At 40.9% G+C, this 24,099-nt stretch overlaps 1 protein-coding gene across 1 annotated transcript in view; it reads right to left on the bottom strand.

Annotated features, from left to right (window-relative positions):
• SCN10A (sodium voltage-gated channel alpha subunit 10) overlaps window positions 1-21,394 on the bottom strand; it is a 93,970-nt gene extending 72,576 nt beyond the window's left edge. The window contains exons 1-6 of the mRNA XM_078152078.1: window positions 21,107-21,394; window positions 19,399-19,517; window positions 17,906-17,986; window positions 5,988-6,116; window positions 3,336-3,427; window positions 806-1,024 (exon numbers count right to left, since the gene is read on the bottom strand). Coding sequence (XP_078008204.1) covers window positions 806-1,024; window positions 3,336-3,427; window positions 5,988-6,116; window positions 17,906-17,986; window positions 19,399-19,517; window positions 21,107-21,394 — 928 coding nt within the window. The remainder of the gene's footprint in view (window positions 1-805; window positions 1,025-3,335; window positions 3,428-5,987; window positions 6,117-17,905; window positions 17,987-19,398; window positions 19,518-21,106) is intronic.
• Window positions 21,395-24,099: the final 2,705 nt, after the last annotated feature.

Here is a 24,099-nt window from a genome sequence, read left to right as displayed (position 1 = left end):
AAAAGGGAAGGGATGTGAACCCAGAAAAGCCAAGGACAGGGTGTGCACTCTCATCATTTCAAATAGTTATTTCCCAGATAGCAAAAGGGCCATCTTCAAAATTCATTCAATTGAAGAAGTTCATCTTCACCTGTCTCAATGTTCCACATTCCTCTCATTGCCATTTACCTTAAATTCATGACACAGTCGTCACAGACAATGAGAGAGAAAGTCCTTAGGGCAAGTTCACATGTTGAAAAGGAATTGTGCTCTTTGGGAATATCCTTATTATAGGGTCATAGGATGTCAGACCTAGAAGAGACCTCAGGGATCATCTAGTCTACTGCTCCCCCCCCCACCCATTTTACAGAAGGAAATACTGAGGCTGGAAGAGATGTTATGATATGTCTTTGGGCAGGACCATATTGAAGAATTTGGAGCCCTGGAGAAAGGGTTAGCGATGGGTAGAAGGAGCTCACCTGAAATTTGGCCATGATGGTGGGTGAAGATGTAGGGAGAAATGTACCCAGATACACCAGGTGTTTTCTATACTGCCAAAGCACTGGTCACTACCAAGAAGGTGGAAGATATGGCCTCTGGAGGGAAGAAATTTCCTATGGGACAATACTGTAGGTTTCCTATAAATTTTGGCAAATTGGGTCAATGCCCCAGTTGTCCTGCCCTAGTTATGGTTCTACCTATTCAGTGTTCTTTCCATCCCATTATTAGGCCTTATTTAGGACTTCAAGGTCGTGTTTTAGCAATGCCAAGAGCAATGTGGTAAAAATAAAGCACAAAGGGGCTTTCAAGTGCCAGGCAGATTTACCGGGGTCATTTTTGCAGAAATCCCATGTCTTGTTTTCACCATAGAGATCGCTGGTCACGTTAAGAAATGTGCAGTTCTTCGTGCATTTGTGCCTGAGGTTTCCCTTGAAGAGCTGCAGGGCCACGAGCGCAAAGACGCTCAGGCAGAAGACTGTCAGCACCATCACATCCGCGAGCTTCTTCACCGAGTGGATCAGGGCACCCACGATGACCTTTAAGCCTGGGGAGATCAAGGAACAGCACCTTAGAGGCCCCGGAGCAGAAAGAAAGCCTGACCTTTCAACGTGGAAATTGCATGAAGTGCTTCCAGTGCTGTAACTAGGGTGGGACGACTGGGTGATTCCTCCTTCCTTCCTGCCAGTGGCAGAAGGGAGCATCGCATGTGAAGAGCAAGAACAGTCAGTGAAAACAAGAAGATACTGGGTGGTGTACTTGTAGAGCCTATGCCTCAGGTCAGCCTGCTCCAGGCTACCCTGGGGCAGCATCTCACAGCCCGGGGTCTCTTCTTGCCAAGGTGTTTTTGTCCTGGGGTCTCTCACCCTCCTGATGCTTCTTAATGCTTGCTCCAGGGCCATTTTGCGACACATGTGGCAAGCATCAAGATGGCTCAGTCTGGGGGTATGTACGTACTTCATACAGTTATCTGAACAATATGAACTCCTTCCTCATCCCAGCTTTCTGGTCCAAGGCCAGGAGGGGTGTTTGCTGAAAGAATGGATGCAGGTAATTCCATTTCTTTCACTTTTACTTCAATCTCTCCGAATGACCTCAATCAATCAATTAATCAATCAGTAAACCTCTGGTTCCTATTATGGGCCTCCTTCCTCACTGTCAAAATGAGCATTGATTTGCAGGTAATTTGCATAAGACCCCAGCATCTACAGTGAGTCACAGAGAACACCCATCTATAGCAAAAGATTGATATTTATTCAATTTTTTTCCCCTTTAATGAACTTAATCAGTCTCTGCTAATAGGGGAAACAGCTTGGCACAGAACCCTGAGCTGGGAGCTGGTAACCCTGGCCACTTACCAACTGCCTGGCCTTGGATAAATGACTCATCTGGAAAATGAAGTACTTGGACCAGCTCAGTGGTTCTTAACCTGGGGTCTATGAACTTGTTTTCTTATTTAAAAATTTTCCATAACTGTATTTTAATAAAATTTGTTTCCTTTGTAATCTGTATTTTATTTTGTGAATTTGAAAACATTATTCTATCAGAGGAGTCCACAACACAAAAAAGGTTAAGAACTCCTGAAGTAGATAATCTCGAGGGTGCACTGAAACTTGTACCTTCTTTGGCCCTATAGAAAGTGGGAGGCAATGGCGACCCACGATCCCAGAACCCAGAGAAGAGAGTGAGGAATTTCAGATCAAGCTTTGGTCTCAGAGCTCTACTTTGTCTCTGGAATATTGAGGCTGTCCTCACTGATGGGGGCTTTTCTGTGTCTGGACCCTGAGGCTCCTAAGTCTCATGGATAAGATTGCCAAAAGAGCTGTAATTTATTGCCATTTGGCCAAAATAGCAGTTGTGTTTTATCAGGAAGGTCACATTGACACTTAAGCCCTAGCCAAGACCATGCATTGTTGGAAAACCCATAGCCCATTGGCAGCTCAAGAGTCAAAGTTTCTGTATCTTGTGATCCATCTGTAGGACCCCCCCATTAAGGTAAATAATCATAATAAAAAACATGTGGGAGCAGGATGAGATACACATCATCTTCTGAGCAGTTGAGGCTGTTTTCATGGCCTACAGAGGATAAGCTTACAGATCATTGTTTTTAATCCAAATCCAAATAACAACAACAAAAAAAAAAACCCCCAACCCCACACTTATTTTAACCACTTGTGCAAAGACCATTAAGTAGGAAAGCATGAAGGCAGGAGGGAAACTTGTCCCAGGACCATTTCTATATGAACTCCATTGATGACAATGGAAGAATGAAATAATAATAAGGATAGTGGTAAAGATATACAACAATAACAATAGCAGGTGTTAATACAGCATTTTAAAGAGGTGGCATGCTCCTCTACCAGAATCCCACCTAAACCTCACAACAACCCTGATAAATAAATATTGCCGATGAGGAAACTGAGGCTCAGCCTTGCTCAGGGTCTCACACCTAGTAAGTGTCAGAGTCAAATCTCAATCCTGTCTTCCTTACTCCAGGGCCAGGGCTTTGTCCACTGTGCCCTGATGCTTTTGAGAAAAGAAGTTTCAACTCATGGCCCATCAGGCTAGCAGTCATCACTCAGATGGTCCTGTCCAGCTCTAACTCTGTGCTGACAATTCTGATAAGTTTGGGCAGGCTGGCCTGACACAGGGAATGGGCACTGAAGCCACCCTGGGAAGAGGGAAGTCCCTGGATGAGGGCAGGCTTCATCACAGCCCCCTCTCCCTAGCCCCCAACCAGCCCTTCCCTGGTTCCCAGACTGTTCAACGGTAGGAGGTGACCAAGCTCCTAGTAAGTGAGTTGCCAGTTTCCTTTGGATACCTAGATGCTTGCTTGACAAGAAGTTCCACCTCCTTACCTGGGATCACTGAAACTGTTTTCAGAGCCCGGAACACTCTGAAAGTTCTCAGAGCTGAAACCCCACGCAGGTCTGTAACTTCAGCAATGTACCTGCCATGTCAAAGCAATCAGTCAGTCAACAAACATTTATTAAATGGTTATTACGTACCAGAAAAGGCGAAAACAGTCCCTGCCGTCAAAGAGCTCATGGCAGGGAGAGACAACATGCAAACAACTACACACTGGAGATATACAGAATAGATGAATAGACAGAAGGTAGCCTTAGAGAAGTAGGGGCATCTGGAGGAGACTGGGAAAGGTCTTCTGTAGAAGGGGGTGTTTGACCTTAGCTAGAAGGAAGTCCAGGATGTCAGGAGGTCAAGGAGAGAAGGGAGAGCCTTTTAGACATGGAGGACAACAGCTAATACCAAGGAGACTGGAGAGGGAGTGTCATGTGTGAGGACCAGCAGGTGGTCTAGAATGTTTTGGATTGAAGAATTTGCGGAGGGGAGTAAAGTGTAAGAAGATTAGAAATGTAGGAAGGGGCCAGGTTAGGAAGGTTTTAAATGCCAAACAAAAGACTTTCTTTTTGATGCTGGAGTAAGAGGATGCCATTAGAATTTATTGCGAAAGGGGGTGACATGGTTCGACCTGCGCTTTAGGAAGATCACTTTGTAGCTGATGGGAGGTTGGACTAGAGTGGGGAGAGACTGGAGGCAGAAGGCCCTGCCTAAGGGACAGGGAATGGGAATCTCCTGGGACCATGGCTGGGTGATGGAGGGAGAAGCGTTGTGAAGGTAGAAATGACGAGGTTTGGCAACGAGCTGGATTTGTGGGGTGTTCGAATGCTGTAGAAGAGAACATGTTCTGGGGAAGGAACGTGAATTTGATTTGTGATATCCCAGGGCTGTCCATGCTGCACTCTCTGCTCTCCAGGCCTTGACCGATGCTGTCTGTCTTGACTCTTACCCATCACAGGAGCCTCCTCATTGTACTTTTGCTCCCGTCTCCCCCCTCCCCAGACCATCCCACATACAGTTGCCAAAAGGATAATCCTGAAGAACAGATGACTGCAACACTAACCTGCTTAAGAGGCTTCTGTGGTTCCTAAACTGTCTCTTATTTTGACACAGATGTCTGCTTAGTTTTTGTCTTTGTGTCCCTAGGGACACAAAATATACAATGCCTGGCACAGAGTTGGTGATTAATAAATGCTTGTTGAAATGGAATTTGATATGAAGAGGGATAAGAAGGGAACAAACATTTATTAAGCACCTACCATGTGCCAGTTGTACTAATATTATCTCATATATTGAAGACGTTTAGGTCATCTAGTCAAATGAATGGGGATTGAGCCCCTGGTGGCTTTTTTACTGCTAATTCCCAGGTACCTATTCAACATCCATTGTAATGTTAAGTGCTGGGGTACTCTCTTGACCCAGGTGCTTGGAGATCCTCTTGACCCACCCTTCGAAGGCAGGACCTTTATGACTGTTGGATCCCATCTTTGCTTCTATCCTCCAGTGGGCCCATGTAATCGCCCCGGTGGACAAACTATCTCCCTACCTTCTCATCTTGTGTGGTTTCTGATGACAGCCACAGGATGGGATAAGAAGGAAATAATGCTGGATTTGTGTGTGGGGATCTGGATTCAAATTCTGGCTCTACTACTCACTACCTGAGTAACGTTGGGCCCTGGGCCTCAGTTGTCTCATCTGTCAAATGAAGCATCAAACTCTGAGCCCTGTTGGTCCCTTCCAGTTTTGGACCTTTGATCTTATGATCCTATCACAGACCTTAGTTTTTGTTTCTAGATTCAGACCACTACTGTGATTACATTGGCAAGAGGGGCACTCCTGGTGCAAAAGAAGTCCTCCATAATGGATTGTTTTAGGGAGTTGCCTGGGGCACAGAGAGCTTAAATAACTTGCCTAGGGTCACATAGCTAGTCTGCACCAAAGGAAGAGTATTGTCCCTTCTTTACTCCAAGGCCAGCACAAGATGCTATATTATCTCTTTCCCACAAACTACCATCAAACCTTTAACTTCTCCCAACACACTCTCCTTGTCCCATTCCTTCTCTTTGTCATGTCCTTTGTTCAGTCATTTTCAGTCATGTCTAACTCTTTGTGACCCCATTTGGGGTTTTACTGGCAAAGATACTGAAATGGTTGCCATTTCTTTCTCCAGCTCATTTTACAGATGAGGAAACTGAGGCAAAGAGGTTTAAGTGACTTGCCCAGAATCATACAGCTAGTCAGAATCTGAGGCCAGATTTGAACTCAGGTCTTCATGACTGCAGGCCTTGCTCTCTATTTCTTAAGCCACCTATCTGCCCCTTTTCATGCCCAGGGCAGCCTTTTTTTTTTTTTGATGGAAAAAACTAAATTTTACTACAGTGACCACACTAGAATGACTTTAGCCCAGTAGGCGAGAAAGAAGGCCCAATCACCTTAATAGAATTTGAAAATGAGAATTATTCAATAAAAAAGAATATTTTTAGTACCTGTTCTGGGCAGGTACTTTGCTAAGCCCTGGGGTGACAATGACAAAAATGGAATAATCCCCACCCTCAAGGAGCTTAAATTCTCTCCCCAAAGTTTTTGTCCTATGAGTTCACATGTATTCACATGTGCACATATGTATATGTGCATTCATAAGAATTACTTACGCCAGGGAAATCACACTAAAATCCAGCCAATTCCATGGATCTCGAAGGTAGCTAAATTCATTCAGACAAAATCCTCGGGCCAATATTTTTATTAAGGATTCAAATGTGTAAATACCCGTGAAAACATACCTATAGAGAAAGAGAAATGCAGGGGTATTAGTCACAATAGGGGAAGGCTCTGGATGCTTCTCCAATTGGTAGAAAGTAACTGATCTGTTCTTTTTTTCCTTGCTTTTTAATTCTTTAATCTTTAGGGGTGAGTTGCTGGTAAAGGGAGAGGGGAAGAATACATTTGAAAATGAATATTTTCTAAAAGCAAAAGATTTCAATAAAAATAAGATTTTTAGAAAATAAATTAGAGGGCAGAGGCAAGATGGCAGAGTAGAGGAAACACTCAGCTGAGCTCTCTCAATATTCTAAACAACTTTAAAATAATGCCTCAAATCAAGTTCTGCAGTGGCAGAGCCAACAAAAGGTCAGAGTGAGATCTTCTTCCAGCCCAACACAACTTTGGAGGTCAGAAGGAGAGATCTGTGACCTCAGGGTAGAAGCTGGCCCAGAGCAGCTGTGGATGCAACAACAGTGGTGGGACTAAGTGGTGGTGACAGAAGCAGCAGCAGCTTCAGGCACTCTCAAGCTAGAGATAGTAAGGGGACCTGGCAACTGGTCAGAAAGAGATTACAGGGGACCCCTGCACTAACACTGGATGCAGGACTATAAACTCTTTGGCATTTCATTGCCTATACCCACTTATGGGTCAAGTTCAAGGGAGAAGAGGCTCTGAGAATCAGTATCACTTCCAGTCCCAAGGGAGCAGAGACTGTTCCTGGGTAAGGACCAGAGCAGATGCCAAGAAAGCAATGGCCACACCTCTCCCCAGATCACACCACCTTGGAATCACTGAAAATTGCCAAATCTACAGAACTAGCTCTGAAAACAGCAGTGCAGAAAAAGTCCAAAGCTTGTGACATTCCCCATATAGGGAACAGAGTCCAACTTGAACATAAATTCAAAGTCAAGAAATAGGCTGGAAAAATAAGCAAACAATAGCAACAAAAAATAACCTGACCATAAAAGTCTACTATGATGCCAGGGAAGATCAAGACACAAAGTCAGAAGAAGATAATGAAGTCAAAATAGCTATTTGGGATCTGGACACCAGCCCAACAAGAATTCCTGAAAGAGCTAAAAAAGTATTTTAAACATAAAATAAGAGCTGGAGAGAAAAAAATAGGTAAAGAAATAAGAGCAAGGAAAAAATATGAAAAGACAACAGCTTGGTAAAAGAGGTACAAAAAATATTGAAGAAAATAATACTTTAAAAAAGCAGAATTTGTCAAATGCAAAACAATGTACAAAAATTACTGATAAAAATAACTCTTTAAAAATTAGATTGGGTAAGTGGGCAACAGTGACTCCATGAGACATCAAGAAACAATAAAATAAAATTTAAAGAATGAAAAAAAATAGAAGAAAGTGTCAAATATCTTATCACAAAAACAACTGACCTGGAAAATAGATGAAGGAGAGATAAGTTATGATTAAAGAAAGAGCCTAGATATCATATTTCAAGAAATTATAAAGGAAAACTAACCTGATATTCTAGAACCAGAGGGTGAAATAGAAATTGAAAGAACTTACCAAAGAGACCCCAAAATGAAAACTCCCAGAAAAATTATACCCAAATTCTAGAGCTCCCACATCAAAAAAGAAAATAATATAAGCATTCAGAAAGAAACAATTCAACTACTGTGAGCCATAGTAAGGATCACACAAGATTTAGCAGCTACCATGTTAAAGGAGTAGAAGGCCTAGAATATGATATTCCAGAAAGCAAAAGAGTTAGGATTATAATCAAAAATAACACACCAAGCAAAACGGAGTATAATCCTTCAAGGAAAAATATTTAATATTTTTTGATATTTGATATTTAATGAAATAGAGAACTTACAAGCATTCTTGATGAAAAGACCAGAGCTGAATAGACAATTTGACATTCAAAGAAAAGATACAAGAGAAGCATAAAAAGGTAAACATGAAAGAGAAATCTTAAGGAACTCAGTATGGTTAAACTGTTTACATTCTCGTATTGGAAAATGGTACACCTAACCTCTAAGAACTTTATTATTATTAGGGCAGTTGAAGGATTCTACATAGAGGACACAGGAGTGAGTCATTCATATGTGAGTGTATACACACACACACATATGTACACACATACACATACATATAAATATGTGTAAGTGAGAGGGAGAAAGAAAGTGAGTAAATCACACATGCACACACACATATATGTATGTGTGTGCATATATATATATGTGTATATATATATATATATATATATATATATATATAGTGAGAGAGAGAGAGAGATGTCCTGGGAGAAGGGGGGGAGAGAAAGAATAGAAAAAAATATCTCACATAGAAGAGGCATGCAAGCAAGAGCTTTTACAGTGGAGGGGAAAGTGGTGTGAGGGTGGTAGGCAACACTCTCATTTAAATTGGTTCAAAGGCAGAAATTAGGTAGATAAAGATGTACATTCACACATATATACACACTTAATTGGGTATAGAAATCTATCTTACTCTTTATGGAAGTAGGAGGGGAAAGGGATAAGAGAAAGGGAGATGATAAAGAGAGAGTGGATAAAGAAAAGCAGTAGTCTGTAGCAAAACAGATTTTATAGGAAGGACAGGGTAAAAAGAAAAAGAGAAAGATAAAGAGAATAAAATGGGATGGAAGGAAATGCAGAGTTAGTAATGACAACTGTGAATGTGAATGGGATGAACTCACCTATAACATTTAAATGGATAGCTGAATGAATTAGAAACTAGAATCCAACAATATATTGTTTAGGAGAAACACACTTGAAATAGAGACACAGAATAAAAGTCAAGTGCTGGAGCAGAATCTATTGTGTTCCAGTTGAAGTAAAAAAGGCAGGGATAGCAATCATGATCTCAGCCAAAACAAAAGCAAAAATAGACCTAATTAAGGTCTATATATTTAAGATATATATTTATATATTATACATATGATATATATTAAGATAAGCAGGGAAACTACATCTTGATTAAAGGGCACCATAGACAATGAAGGAATATCAGTACCAAATATAGATATAGAGATAGATATAGAGATAGATATATATGAACACACACACACACACACACACACACACACACCCCCCAAATGGCACAGCATCCAAATTCTTAAAAGAAAAGTTAAATTAATTAGAGGAGGAAATAGTAAAGTTATACTAGTGGGGAACCTCAACTCCCCTTTCAGAGCTAGATAAATGTAACCACAAAATAAGAAAGAAATTAAGGAGATGATTAGAATCTTAGAAAAATTAGAGATTGAAGCATAATATTGGTATTTTTTTCTTCTGTTTTGTTTTGTTTCCCCTTTCTGGTGGCTCCTCCTATTGGTTCTAACTCTTCCTTACAATATCACTAATGTGAAAATATGTTTAATAGGAATGTATATGTATAGCCTATATCAGATTGCATGCCATCTTGAGGAGGGGGGGAGGGAAGAGGAGAAAAATTTAAAACTCAAAAACTTATGTAAGTGATTGTTGATAAATCAAAATAAATTAATAAAAAAAATTTTTAAAGAAAAATTAGATATGATAGACATAGAAAAGAGTATACCTTTTCTCAGCAATATATTGCACCTTCATAAAAAATAACTATGTATTAGAGCATAAAAACACAATTAAATGTAGAAAAGCAGAAATATTAAATGGATTCTTTTCAGATCAAAATGCAGTAAAAATTATGTTCAATAAAGGGCAGTGGAAGCATAAATTTAAAATGAACTGGAAAGTGAACAATCTAATCCTAAAGAATGAGTGGGTCAAAGAACAAATCATAGAATCAATCAATAACTTCATTAAAGAGAATAATAACAATGAGACAACATATCAAAATTTATGGGATTCAGCCAATGCAGTACTTAGTGGAAATTTTATATCTCTAAATGTGTACATCAATGAAAAAGAGAAACAGAACAAATCGGTATGCAATTAAACAAAAAAAAAACTAGATAAAGAATAAATTTAGAATCTCCAATATGAGAAATGATTATTAATAACTAATCATTTGGGGAGATTAAGAGCTCTTCTCTTCTTCCAAAGTACTGATTTTAAAAGTTCAGTCTCTTTTTAATTCTTTTTAAATTTTTTTTTTTTGGCTAGGCAATGGGATTAAAGTGACTTGCCCAGGGTCACACAGCTGGTAAGTGTTATGTGTCTGAGGCTGGATTTGAACTCAGGTTCTCCTGTTTCAGGGTCAGTGCTCTATCCACTGCACCACCTAACTGCCCCAGAAGTACAATCTCTTGAAAGACATTATTGATAATGAGATTGAATTAACTCTCCTCAATCTTGGTCAAATCAACCCAACCTTACAAGAAATTTAGTATAAAGTGGGGAAGCCCATTGTATTCTACTCAAGCTTAGGTGGAGATAGATCCTTTTGTCTAGATAGTTCAAGGCCAGGGGTAGTCTAGAGATTGTTTCTCTGTCCAGGGGTAACATGACATCATTCTCATCCCCTCATTGTACACCTACTCTTCCAAAGATATATAAACTGTGAGCCCACCACCACAATTGTCTTTGTTATAAGAGAAATGGCCAAATGACCTCTGTTCTATTAATAAGGTGCCAGCCTTATTAATAAAATGATTAAATTACTTAGAAACTATGTCTCTCAAAACTTTTTAATTGCCACACCAATTCAACACCAAATTGAAAATCCTGAAAATCAAAGGAGAGATTAATAAAATTGAAAGTTAAAAAAAATTAAACTAATATAACCAGGAGCGGGTTTTATGGGGGAAAAAACCCAACAAAATAAACAAACCATTAGCTAATTTGATTTAAAAAAGAAAGAAGAAAACCAAATTACCAATATCAAAAATTAAAAGTGTGAATGCACCACCAATGAAGATGAAATTAAAGCAATTATTAGTAGTTAATTTGTCCAATTAAATGCCAGTAAAACTGATGAGGATGGGATCTGGACCCCAAAAAGGAAAAACCCTGGATTTTCCCACATGGCCAAATCTCTGAGGTTATAATTCTATCAACTAGTCTTTCATTGTGGCTAAAACCTATCTCCCAGTTCTGTTCTGTTACCTCCCAATTGCCCCTGGCCACTTCCCACTTTTAATCCTGTCTAGACTCCATTCTCCCTGGGTTCAGGAGACTATGTGGTCTAGATCCCTGGCATTCTGTTCACGGCAGTTTACTGGCCACTCCCATCCAGATCTTCCCTTAGGCCCTTCCTCCAGTCACTCCAAACTACTTGGCCACTCCTGGATCCCTCCCACAGTCTTTCTGTATATCAGGTACGCCTTGTCTCTCTTAAGGTGCTCAGATTCTTAAAATCTAGCCAATCACTTAGTAATGTTCAGATTCCTTAAGAGTCTGGCCAATATGGTGGATATTCTAATAAACTTTGTCTTTGGCTGAAAGAAGGCTTGGGTTGAATTCATTTGGGCAGGACCCACATGTTATGATTTCAGAGTCCCAGCACCCCTAAGACCCCTAAACCTCAACAAAACCAATAATTTAAGTGAAATGATGAATATTCATAAAAATATAAATTTCCCAGATTGACAGAAGAGGAAATAGAATACTTAAATAAACCAATCTTAGAAAAAGAAATTGAACAAGCAATCAATGAGCTCCCCAAGAAAAAATCCTTAGAACTAGATGGATTTATAAATGAATTCTACCAAACATTTAAGGAACAATTAATCCCAGTACCATATAAACTATTTGAAAAAATAGGTAAAATAGGAGTCCTACCAAATTTCTTTTATGATACAGATATGGTTTTGATACCTAAACCAGGAAGAGCAAAAACAGAGAAAGAAAACTATAGACAAACTTCCTTAATGTATATGGATGCAACCCTTAGAAAGGACCCCAAAGCCCCAAACCCTAAATGTAAAATATCATTAAGAGCTCTGTAAATATGTGCTAATGATTCATTTAATAAGGATTTATCAAGTATCTATTATATACCAGGCACTGTGTTAAGCATTGAGGATGCAGACAAAAAAAGAAATAGCCCTTGGCCTCAAGGAGCTTCTATTCTATGGGATGATGAAGATGAAGAAGAGTAGGAAAAGGAAGAAGAAGGAAGAAGAAGGAAGAGGAGGAAGAGGAGGAGGAGGAGGAGGAGGAAGAAGAAGAAGAAGAAGAAGAAGAAGAAGAAGAAGAAGAAGAAGAAGAAGAAGAAGAAGAAGAAGAAGAAGAAGAAGAAGAAGGAGAAGGAGAAGGAGAAGAGGAAGAAGAAGAAGAGGAAGAAGAAGAAGAAGAGGAAGAGGAAGAATTTTTGAGATAGAATCAATAAAGTAGCAGGGGGAATAAGCAGTTTATAGGTGGGAACATCTAGTTTGTTGTTTTTAAATATGTGTGTGTATACCTACATAAAAATTATTTCATTAAATATTTTCCAATTATATTTTTAAAAATTTAACATTTTTTTAAAAATTCTGAATACCAAATTCTCTTTCTTGCTCCTGCCCAGGCCTCCTGCACCCCATGAGAAGGCATACCTTCCTGTTTTAACTGATTGTTCTTAGGTGTCACAGCACAATGAATAGAGAGCCAGCCTAAGAGACAAGGAGGCCTGGATTCAAGACCTTCCTCTGATACATACTGACTGTGTGGCTCTGGGCAAAGAACTTTTCATTGTTGCCAAGCAATTTTCCACAAGTATAAGGTGGAAAGAAGGTGCCAGACTGCATTGGCAGAAGGAGTTTCCTCATCCAAGATTTCTCTATACCAACGAAATCATAGGTATAGTTCTTTCCTTTATTCTCACTTAATTGTTGCTAAACTCAGTTATTTCTAAGCTGCTGGAGACAGTGTATGTGTTAATTTTTTTGTGCTCAGGGCTAAAGCCCTTACTACTCCACCATAGTTATGGCTCTGATTTCTTCCCATAAGGAAATATTCAGGTCTCTAGGTAGAGACCATTACCAAGTAGCAAGTCTAGTGAGCAAGCCAGCTAGGAAGGGAGAGAAGTAAGAGTAGGATAGAGACAGAAAATGGTTTCCTTGCCAGAAGAGAGATCACTTAAGAATCTCATTAGGAATATTAAGAGAGACTGCATCCTTGGGGCCTCACTAGCTAAGCTGAGCTAGCCATTGGGAGCTACAATTTCATTCCTCCTTGGAGATGCCCAGTGTGATCCTTGCAGCCCAACATGTGCTAAGGAGGCTTCACTGACTATATCAGCATCAGGGTGACTTCCAGGGCTCCTTAAACATCATAAAAACTCTAATTAGATTGTTTTTGTGAGTTTCATTGCAGTTATTACCTGAAAAACCAAGACCTAGCTCTCAGAGAGGTAATGTGGTGTAGTGGTTAGCATCCTGGACCTGGAATCAGGAGACTTGAGGTCAAATTCCTGCCTCAGTTACTTACTGGCTGTATGGCTTGACTTTAAAAGCCTCAATTTTCCTCACCTGTTAAATAAGGATAGTACCACTTAAGCTATCTACCTTGTACAGGGTATTGAGAGAAAAACACTTTGCAAACCTCAACCTGCCAGAAATGTGGGTTATTATATTAATTCCGTGCCCAGCCATATAAGCCCAGTAGAATGTAAGCTCCCTGAGGGCAGACTACACACAGACACAGACATACACACACACACACACACACACACACACACACACACACACACACACACATACACATTTTTTCCCTTTGCACTCTCATTCATTAGTATAGTGACTATTACATATTTGGTGGTTCTTTTGATTTACTCTGAGAGTTTGTTTAAATGTTAATTTTTTTTTATATTTCAAATTTTAAGAGTTTCCAAAGGGAGCAGAGCCAAGATGGTGGAGAAAAGCCAGGAAATTGTCTGTGTTCTCCACAGTTTCCCTCAAAACAATGTTAAATCAAGCCTCTAAATGAATTCTGGAGTGACAGAATCCACAAAAAGATGGGGTGAAACATTTTTCCAGTCCAAGATAACTTAGAGGGACAGCAGGAAAGGTCTTCTCACTTGGGTAAAAGGGAAGCACAATGTAGCACAGGTGGTATTCAGGCAAACCAGTGGGAGACCCTTAGCCACAGCATAGATCAGCAACTGAGGCCCGTGGTCCTAACTCAGCAGGTCAGCAGCACAGTAGGCCAGCTTTTAGGCCTCCAGCCCCAGAGCAGAAGGCAAAATGCTAGACTTGGAATCCCTGGCACAAAAAGCTAGAGGCTGGGACACCCCGACACAGTGGGCAAGCCACTAGCCCCAGAGGGCCTGGGGCAGAAAGCCAGTGACTAGGCCCCTGGCCTCCAGCACAAGAAACTTGGGATAGTGCTGCCTGTACCCCAAGAGCAGAGCTGAACTTTAAAAGTCACAAAATAGGCTGGAAAATGAGCAAAACAAACAAACAAAAGCCCTGACCATAGAAAGCTATTGCAGCAATCGGGAAGATCAAAACACCATCTCAGAAGAGGACGATAATGTCAAACTGCCTATATTCAAAGCCTCAAAGAGGAATATGAACTGGTCTCAAGCCCAAAAGTCCTCTTGGAAGAACTCAAAAAGGATTTTAAAAGTCAAATGAGGGAGGTAGAAGAAAAATTGGGAAAAGAAATGAGAGTGATACAAGAAAATCATGAAAAAAGAATTAACAGCTTGGAAAAAGAGCTCCTTAAAAAGTAGAATTGCCCAAATAGAAAAAGAGGTACAAAAGCTAACTGAAGGAAATAAGTCCTTAAAAATTAGAATCGGGGAAGTGAAAGCTAATAACTCTATGAGACTTCAAGAATCAATCAAACAAAATTAAAAGAATGAAAAAATGGAAGAAAATGTAAAATGCCTCATTGGAAAAAAAAACTGATCTGGAAAATAGATCCAAGAGAGATAAGTTAAGAATTATTGAATTACCTGAAAGTCATGATCAAAAAAAAAAAGAGCCTGGACAGCATCTTTCAAGAAATTATCAAGGAAAATTGCCCTGATATCCTAGAGCCAGAGGATAAAATAGTAATTGAAGGAATCCACAATCACCTCCTAAAAGAGATCCCAAAATGAAAACACCTAGGAATATTATGGCCAAATTCCAGAATTATCGAGTCAAGAAGAAAATACTGTAAGCAGTCAGAAAGAAACAATTCAAATAGCAAGGAGCCACAATTAGCATTACACAGAACTTAGCAGTTTCTACATTAAAGGACCAGAAGGCTTGGAATATGCTATTCTGAAAGGCAAAGGAGCTTAGATTACAATCAAGAATCAACTACCCAGTAAAATTGAACATAATCTTTCAGGGGGATAGTCAATGAAGTCTGAAACTTTCAAGCTTTCCAGATGAAAAGACCAGAGCTAAATAGAAAATTCAATGTTCAAATACAAGACTTAAGAGAAACATAAAAAGGTAAACAGGACAGAAAAAAACATTATTCAATGAGCTTAAAATGTTTATATTCCTACATTGGAAGGCAATGCTTCTGACTCTTAAGAACTGTATCTCTATTAAGGCAACTAGGAAGAGTATACAAAGACAGAAGGTGTGGGTATAAGTAGATTTTGATAGGATGATATAAAAAAAATTAAGGGGTGAAAAAGAAGATTTACTGGGAGAAGAGGAAAGGGAGAGGTAGAATGGGGTAAATTATATCACATGAAGATGTGCAAAAGACCTATTACAGTAGAGGAAAATAATGGAGAGGGGTAAGCATTGTTTGAACCTTAACTCGAATCAGATTTGGCTCAGAGAAAGAATAATATACACACTCAGCTGGGTACAGATATCTATGTTACTGTACAGGAAAGTAGGAGGGGAAGGGAAAAGAAAATGGGTGGGGGCTGATAGAAGAGAGGGCAGATTGAGGGAGTAGGTCATAAGCCAAACATTGAGAGAGAGAGAGAGAGAGAGAGAGAGAGAGAGAGAGAGAGAGAGAGAGAGAGAGACTAAACAGGGGGAAAATAAGGTGAAGGGAAATGCACAGTAATCATAACTGTGAATGTGAATGGTATGAACTCTCCCATAAAACAAAAGCATATAGCAGAGTGGTTAAAAACCAGAATTCTACAATATGCTGTTTACAAGAAACACATTTGAAAAAGCAAGAGACACGCAGAGTAAAGTTACAAGGTTAGAGCAGAATATAACATGCTTAAGATGAAATAAAAAAGCATGGATAGCAATCCTAATCTCAGACAAAGCAAAAACTAAAATAGATCTAATTAAAAGATACAAGGAAGGAAACTACATCCCGCTAAAAGGTACCAAAATAGTATCAATACTAAACATATATGCACCAAATTTCTAAAGGAGAAGTTAAATGACTTACAGGAGGAAACAAACAATAAAACTATACTAGTGGGGGACCTCAGCCTTCCCCTCTCAGAACTAGATAAATCTAACCAGAAATTAACAAGAAAGAAATTCAAGAGGTGAATAGAATTTTAGAAAAGTTAGATGTGGTAGACATCTGGAGAAAATTGAATGGGGATAGAATATACCTTTTTTTCAGTGGTAGATGACACCTACATAAAAATTGCCAGTACATTAGGGGATAAAAACCTCACAACCAAATTCAAAAAGGCAGATCTAGTAAATGCATCCTTTTCAGTTCATGATGTAATAAAATGAATTTAATAAAGGGCAGTGAAAAGATAGATTAAAATTTAATTGGAAACTAAATAATGTAATGCTAAAGAATGAGTGAGTCAAAGAGTTTCCAAGAATCCTTTCATGTACATTAACTCCTTTGACTGCCAGAGCATTCCTATAAGGTAGGAAAAGCAAGGATCTATTTTTTTGGAGAGAGAAAGGTACTGTGCCCCCATAGACTTTATGTGCATGTGAGTAGGAAGCCTGTCCTTTACTAGTGAGTGAGGAAGAGAGGTGGGCAGATCTCCATCACACCAATTAACCAGCCTTGAGAACTTGTCAGTCACTCTAAAACATATATGCATACATATGTAAATGTGTGTATACACATACACACACAGACAGATATACACGTGTATATATATGGGGCTGGTTTTATGCATATAATGTATATGAATACATAATATGTGTGTATACCTTATACACATATGTACATGTACACATATGCACAGATATTCATTATATGTGGCTATGAAGTTATCTTCTGGATTAGTTCTAGCAATGCGTGACTTCGGTTTTGTCCCACAGATGTTGGGGGTCTCGGAGAGACTTGTGGTTTTCTAACAGAAGAGAAGTACACCGTTGCTTGGTTCAGCTGCCTCCAAGCAAGCAGGTATAGATGGACTGAAAACTGTTCGTATATTTACTTCTTGAAGTTTACAGAGAAGGAAACACTTGGGCAAATATTTTATCATTTCTTCAGTCAATTATAATTATGAGAGGCAGTGTGTAATATTAAAAATAGCTAACATTGATACAGCACTTTAAGGTTTGCAAAGCATTTTAAATAGAGTAACTCATTTGATCCTAGGGATAGACCCCAAAAGTGAGGAAGACCTGGGTTCAAGTCTTGCCTTTGATGGATACTGGCTGTGTTACCCTGAACATGTCCCTAAGAATATAAACTACAGCATGGGTGCTGCTCTGCCTTGGTAGACAGTCCCCTCATCAGGACTTCCCTACACGGATGAACTCACAGGTCTAGACCCCCACCCACCATCCAAAGAGAATCATTACTCTCAAGAGAAAATGGAGCCTAAGAAAGGTTGTTTATGTAACATCACTGTTCACACAGCTAATGAGTGTCAGAGGAAAGGCTTGAACCTGGGTCTTCCAGAATCCTCATTTATATTATTGACAAGAGACCTGCAAAGCCAAAGAACATCAGGCAGAGAAGTGGGTGGGGAAAGGGGAGTGGGAGTGGGGGAGGGGGAGATAAGAGGAAAACAAAAGCTGCTGCTGCTGCCCAAAGAGGGAAATGACTTACTCAACAGTCGGTGGAGTTTCACTCTGGGTCATGAAAACACAGTTGACCATAATCGTCATCATGATGAAGAAACTGAACAGGGTGAGGATTTGTTAAGGAGAACATGTGACTGATCGCAGTGGGGGCAGAAAGCCCACTTCCTGGAGGCTCTTCTCCAAATTTGCTTGTTTATGATCCAGTGGACAGCTCCAACAGTTGTGTTGGGAAGGAGGGAGGGCCTGGAAGACTTCCTTTAGATATGCTGCCTGAAATTCCCTTCACTGGACACGTGTTTGGCCAGAAAGGCAGCCTTCCTCAGCATACCCACACTCCAAGGAGACAGGGCTAGATTTCAGAATGCAAGTGAACTCACTCTGCTGTCAGGAAACAGGCACTCAAAAGCAAAAATGAGGGGAAGAATCTCTTAAGGCCATTTGACTGATGTAGAGAAGTATTTACCTTACTAATATTTAAAATAAAAAACCAACAACAATAACAGTAATAGTGACATATATACATACATATATATATATATATATATATATATATATATATATATATATATATCACGTTCACATCTGCAGAGAATTTAGAACATGCTGTCACGTGAGTCACATCATGTCCCATTATTATCCCTATTTTATAGATGGAGACACTGAGGTCTCGGATCAATAAATACTATGCAAATATGCTCTTAAAGTGCTAGGAGAAACCCATGAACTAAGTAAGGAAGGAATAGTCAAATTTAAGATGAATTAATTCCCTTGGGACATCAAGTGACCATTAAGTTTTGTATTTGAACATCGTGCCCCACCCCCAAGCAAAATTTTTATTAGGGCACTGGCCTGAAGCTGTTTCTGGGAAAGCCAGAGAAGTGAATGGGGGAAGAACTCACTCCACTGTGCCATTTGGGAGCTTCCTTTGTGAATAATTATTCTTGCAAACTAGATGAGTGCCTGTTATTAAAAACAGGAATATATATCAAAAGCAGTTAGGGAGCTCAGTGCATAGGGCACTGAGCCCAAAGTCAGGAAGACCTGAATTCAAATCCAGCCTCAGATGCTAATTATATCATCCTGGGCAAGCTGTCTGCCTCAGTTTTCTTATCTATAAAATGGGTATAATAATAGAACCTATCTCCCACAACGGTTCTGAAGATCAAATGAGATAATATTTGTAAAGCACTTGCACAGTGCCTGGCACATAGTAGGTGCTTTATAAATGCTAGTTATTATTAATTAAATGGGCTGTTTCCATCTTGGGGTTTTTAGACTGCACCTGTGATTTCATTAGTGCAGGGAATTCCTGGTATGGCAACTCCCTTTGCTGCAGATCAGTAGAATCAGCGACTCTCCCTTTTTAATTCTTCTCTTTTAAAAAACACGGCAGGATTGTTTTGTTTTTGAGGCAAGCTCAGTGTTCCATTTCGAGAGTACGCAGAGATACAGGTGGCACCAAGACCCAGACACACTTGACTTTCCTTAAAGGAAAAAAATATCTGACAGAAAGGATATGAGTGGACTGATACTTTGATGGCAGTTCTCCGGAGGGGATGGAAAGGACTGAGGAGCCCCAAAGCCCGGGTTGCACTGAACCGGAAGATAGTCCGCCCTTTGTTTAGGACTATAAATGTCTGTTAAAACAAAATACAAAATCCAACCTAAGTAACCCAGCAGACCTTCAAAACAAGAGAACTCAGTTACCGATTCACCCAACCCAGTGCTGAAGGCACGAGTAGATGACACCCAGACCCTCCTTCCCAGGGAAGTGGGTTCCCTTCTGATGGCTGGCTAGGAAAGCACCACATCCCCCACTGCTCCCAGGGGCCCCAGTGGTGGGCCATGAGCATTATCCATTTAATTATCTACTTAAATTATCTATTTAAACCAGTAACCACTGAAATCAAGAGTTTCAATGAGGTAAAGTGATGCCTGGACAGTGTGGCCTCAAGATAGAAGGCCAGTCTTGGTGTTAGAAACCCCTGCATTAGAGTCCTGCCTCTGACACACAATGTGAGACCCTAGACAAATCACTTCTCAGTGCCCCAGGCTACTGTCTAAGATCAAGTGTCAATCTGCACTGGTGAATGGAGTTTCCATGCTGGGATACCTCCACTCTGATGATCTCATAGTCTAAACAATGATAAAATCATAGGTAAAAATAGGGAAAAATGAAAGGTCCAGCTCAGGTTGAAACTGAGCTTCTTCACACCCAAGCCTGGCTTTAGCACTGTCCTTTATTTCCATTTGGAAAATAAGAATATGTAGGTACAGAGAACAACCAGGTATTATGCTATGAATCACGCTCCTCCAAGCCTCTTGTCTCCCTCTCTGGTCCCTCTAATCATTTCCTGCTGCTTCCACCCTGGCTTAGCTCTCACCTCCTCCAACTGGCAGCAAGCCCTCAGAATCTGTCACAGCACCGGGCCTGATTCATCTAGGGTACCCTACATAGACATTGTCCCAGGAGATGGGAACCCTCTGCAACTGAGTACAATTGGGGCCATCTTAATGAATGAAAAGCAACGGGGTTATGGCACAAAACTTTGGGTCATGCCCCCTTAGAAAGGTATAACTATGCTTATAGAGATGAAATGTCTGAGTTCCTTCCACCCATCTCCATCCACAGATCAATCATCCCAGTGAAGGCAGAAGACCAAAGCCCAGTAGGGAATGACAGGGTGAGTTACATGACATTGAAGGCCACCAACCCCGACTGTCTTCAGGCTCAGGGTCTAATCTCTTTTGTGACCTGGACCCAAACCCTCAAGGTTACAAAGATGACCTGGGGGACTGTGGGCCAAAACTCTAACCTGGCTACTTCCTGTTTCATTCCTGGGGGTTAGTTAGCAAAATGAGCCACTAGAATTCCCCATAAGTAAAATAAAGAGGAAAAGCACCCCTGGATTGGCTTTATGTGGCTTTTTGTTTAGAGCCATTTTTTAAAACAGGTATTTGGAAGGGTTTGGGGGAAAGCCCAAGCAAGTCACTACTTTTACTCCGCCATCTTGGCTCAGCCTTCTTTGTATGTCTTGTGAAGACTGAATGGTATGTTACCTCTATCACAAAAGCTTTGGGTCACAGGAAATGGGGTCAAAAGCTCTGCAATGGGGACCAAACAGCCTGTGGCCAGACCCTTGGGTCCCCCAGTCCAAGAGGTGGGCAGTGTCAGTACAAGCACAAAACCACCACCTGAGTCAGGCTGTAGAGCCTTGGCTCTTACCCTGTGATTTCTGTAAAAGGGGTCCAGGTCCTCCAGAGGCTCCCCCACCAATTCTGGGGGAAGCTCGCCATAGAACTTGGGCAGCTGGTTGCAGGCCTTTAGGTCTAGCTGGGGTCGGGGCTTCTCAGCTTTGGCCTTTGATTCTTTCTTTTCCTCCTCCTCATGCTCCTTCTCCTTCACCTTGTTCTGATGTTTCCCCTCCTCAATTAGCCTTTCAATGGCAGCCAGAGATTCAGGAGTAAAAAGGCGGAAGTTGTTTGTCTCCAGGGAGCCAAAGGGGTTTTCCATCTTTTCATTCTTCCTCAGAAAGAGTTTCTAACTCCTAATGGCTGAAATAACTGAAAAAAGAATAGTGGTGACCACAGTGTCTGGGGACAGGAAGACAAGAAAACATCAGTTTTAGTAAGTGGTGGCATCTCCAGCTCAGCATGGCCAAAGCAGAGCTCGTGCTCCACCCTCCACCCTCACCGCCATCCTTTTCCAGACTTCCCTGTTTCTATCAAGGGCACCACCATCCTTCCAGGTACACAGACCTGAAGCCTTGGAGTTTCCCTTAATGCCTTACTCTCCTCATGACTGGTCAATCAGTCAATTAACAAGTATTATTAAGCACTTACTACATGCAACCATTGTGCTGAGTGCTGGGGATACAAAGAAAGGCAAAACACAGACCCAGCCCTCAAGGAGCTCATATTTTAGTAAAAATCATTTGCAGAGTTCTGCTCATTTTTCCTCCACAATATGTCTCACATTCAACCCTTCCTCTGTACCTACCCAACCACAACCCGAATTCAGGCCCTACTGTCCTCCTGCCTGGACTATTGCAGTAGCCACATAAGTGGTCTCACTGCCTCAAATCTCTCCCACCCCACCCCCATCCCCTGCTCCAATTTATCCACCACTCAGCTGCCAAGGCAAATTTCTTTTTGTTTGTTTGTTTGTTTGTTTGTTTGTTTTGGTGAGGTAATCGGGGTTAAGTGACTTGCCCAGAGTCACACAGCTAGTGAGTGTTAAGCGTCTGAGGCTGGATTTGAGCTCAGGTCCTCCTGACTCCAAGGCCAGAGTTCTATTCACTGTGCCACCTAGCTGCCCCCCCACCCAAGGCAAATTTCTAAAAGCATGGATATGACCAAAGCATTTAGGGAACTCCTGATTTTGTCTAGGATAAAATGCAAAACCCTTTGTTTAGAATTAAAAACTATTTAACATTTGGCTCCAGCCTCTTCCCCGGGCTTATTTCTCATTGATCTTCATAAACTCTAGGTTTGACTCACCCACACTTCTACATCTTGGAAGCCCTTTGTGACCCCATTTGGGGTTTTCTTAGCAAAGATACTGGAGTGGTTTACCATTTCCTTCTCCAGCTCACATTCCAGATAGGAGACTGAGGCAAACAGAGTCACACAGCCAGTAACTGTCTGTGACCAGATTTGAACTCAAGAAGGCTCATCTTCCTGACTCCAGGTCTGGCCCCCTATCCACTATGGTGCCACCTAGCACCACTCTTGGAAGCCCTAGAGCTCTTCAAATACCACCTCCCATATCAGGCTTTTCCTGATTTCCCTACTTGTTAATTCTAACCCTAGATGGGACAGTGGGTAGAGCACTGAATTCAGAGTCAGGAAGAGCTGAATTCAAATCCAGCCTCAGACACTCTGTGTGTGACCTTGGACAAATCACTTAACAGCTGCATGCCTCAGCCTGATTTGTAAAATCAGGATGATAATAGTACCTACCTTCCAGGGTTGTCGTGAGATTCAAATGAAATATTTGTAAAGCACTTTGCAAACCTTAAAATGTGATATAAATGCTAGCTATTATTATGATTATCACCTCCCTACAGCTCCATCCTATACACACATACAAATTTTTATTTATTTTGTATGTTTGCTTGGTTGCTTTTTTTGTTTCTTTGTTTCTTTCTATACTTATGGTCTCTGAAACCCTCCAACACCCCAGGACTAAAATGTAAACTTCTTAAGGCAGGGACTGTTTTTTTGGTCTTTAGCATGTAACATACTGCTTAGTACATAGTAAGTACTTAATAAAGGCTTACTGATTGATTGACCTACTGGCATAATGCACGGCACCCAGTAGGCATTTAATAAATAGTTGTCTAATTGAATTGAGTGCAACACAATTGAACTGAACTGAATTAGTTGATTCTGCAAGGACAGTTGAGGCAAAGTTTCCAGACTTGGTATCTGTCTTTGGTCAGGAATGGCTCTAAATTGACAAATGTAATTATATTTAATTAGTGTTGGGCACGCCCCTACCCAGGTTAAACTTATTCTTTGGGTTCATCTCTGAGCAACTTCCTTCAGTCCAACAGGCCACAGTTTCTATATTGTGTCCTGGGTCTTCCCTCCCTGCCATAGGCCTCACCCAGTATGACTTAGTATAAGGATTTTAGAGGTTTTGTGGCTGAAAAATTCATTCCTTGCCTCCGATGGAGTGATGAGTCCCTTTTCACACTTGGCCGGGCTAATCCTTGAACAGCAGGCACATGGGCTGTGGCCAGACCACACTTGCCAGTTTGTAGCTTGGGAGCACACATTGAAATTTGCCCACAATTGGCATGGCCACTGGGAACCCAGAACTGGCTGGTGAGTCCATACCACAGTGAGGTCTTGAGCAGGGAGGGGCTTCTTAAAATCCGTGACTCCCGCCCTTGCAATGATAGCAGCCTGTGGGTCCCTGGGGGAGATTCTGGCTGTCACAAAGAAGCTTCCCGTGCCAGAAGACTGCGTGATTGCCTTGTTGAATATTTAAACTGTAGCCATTACCAATCACCTGACAAATCTTTTTAAAGTGTTTGCCACCTTTTCTGGCACTGTGCTGGCTGCGGCTCCTAGCAGGGAGCCTGTCTGTGGTAGTCAGTCGCTTCAGCAAAAATCCTGAGTAACAATTATCCTAGATCCTAGAGGCATAAATTGTCCAGGGGCATAGGGTCCTCAGCAACCATCGAGCCCAGAGATTCTTAACCTTTTTCT

This window comes from Phascolarctos cinereus, unplaced genomic scaffold (assembly GCF_003287225.1).
Source record: "Phascolarctos cinereus isolate Bilbo 61053 unplaced genomic scaffold, phaCin_HiC Scaffold_4;HRSCAF=312, whole genome shotgun sequence".
Taxonomy (NCBI): Eukaryota; Metazoa; Chordata; class Mammalia; order Diprotodontia; family Phascolarctidae; genus Phascolarctos; species Phascolarctos cinereus.
This window is presented reverse-complemented; position numbering and strand designations above follow the sequence as displayed.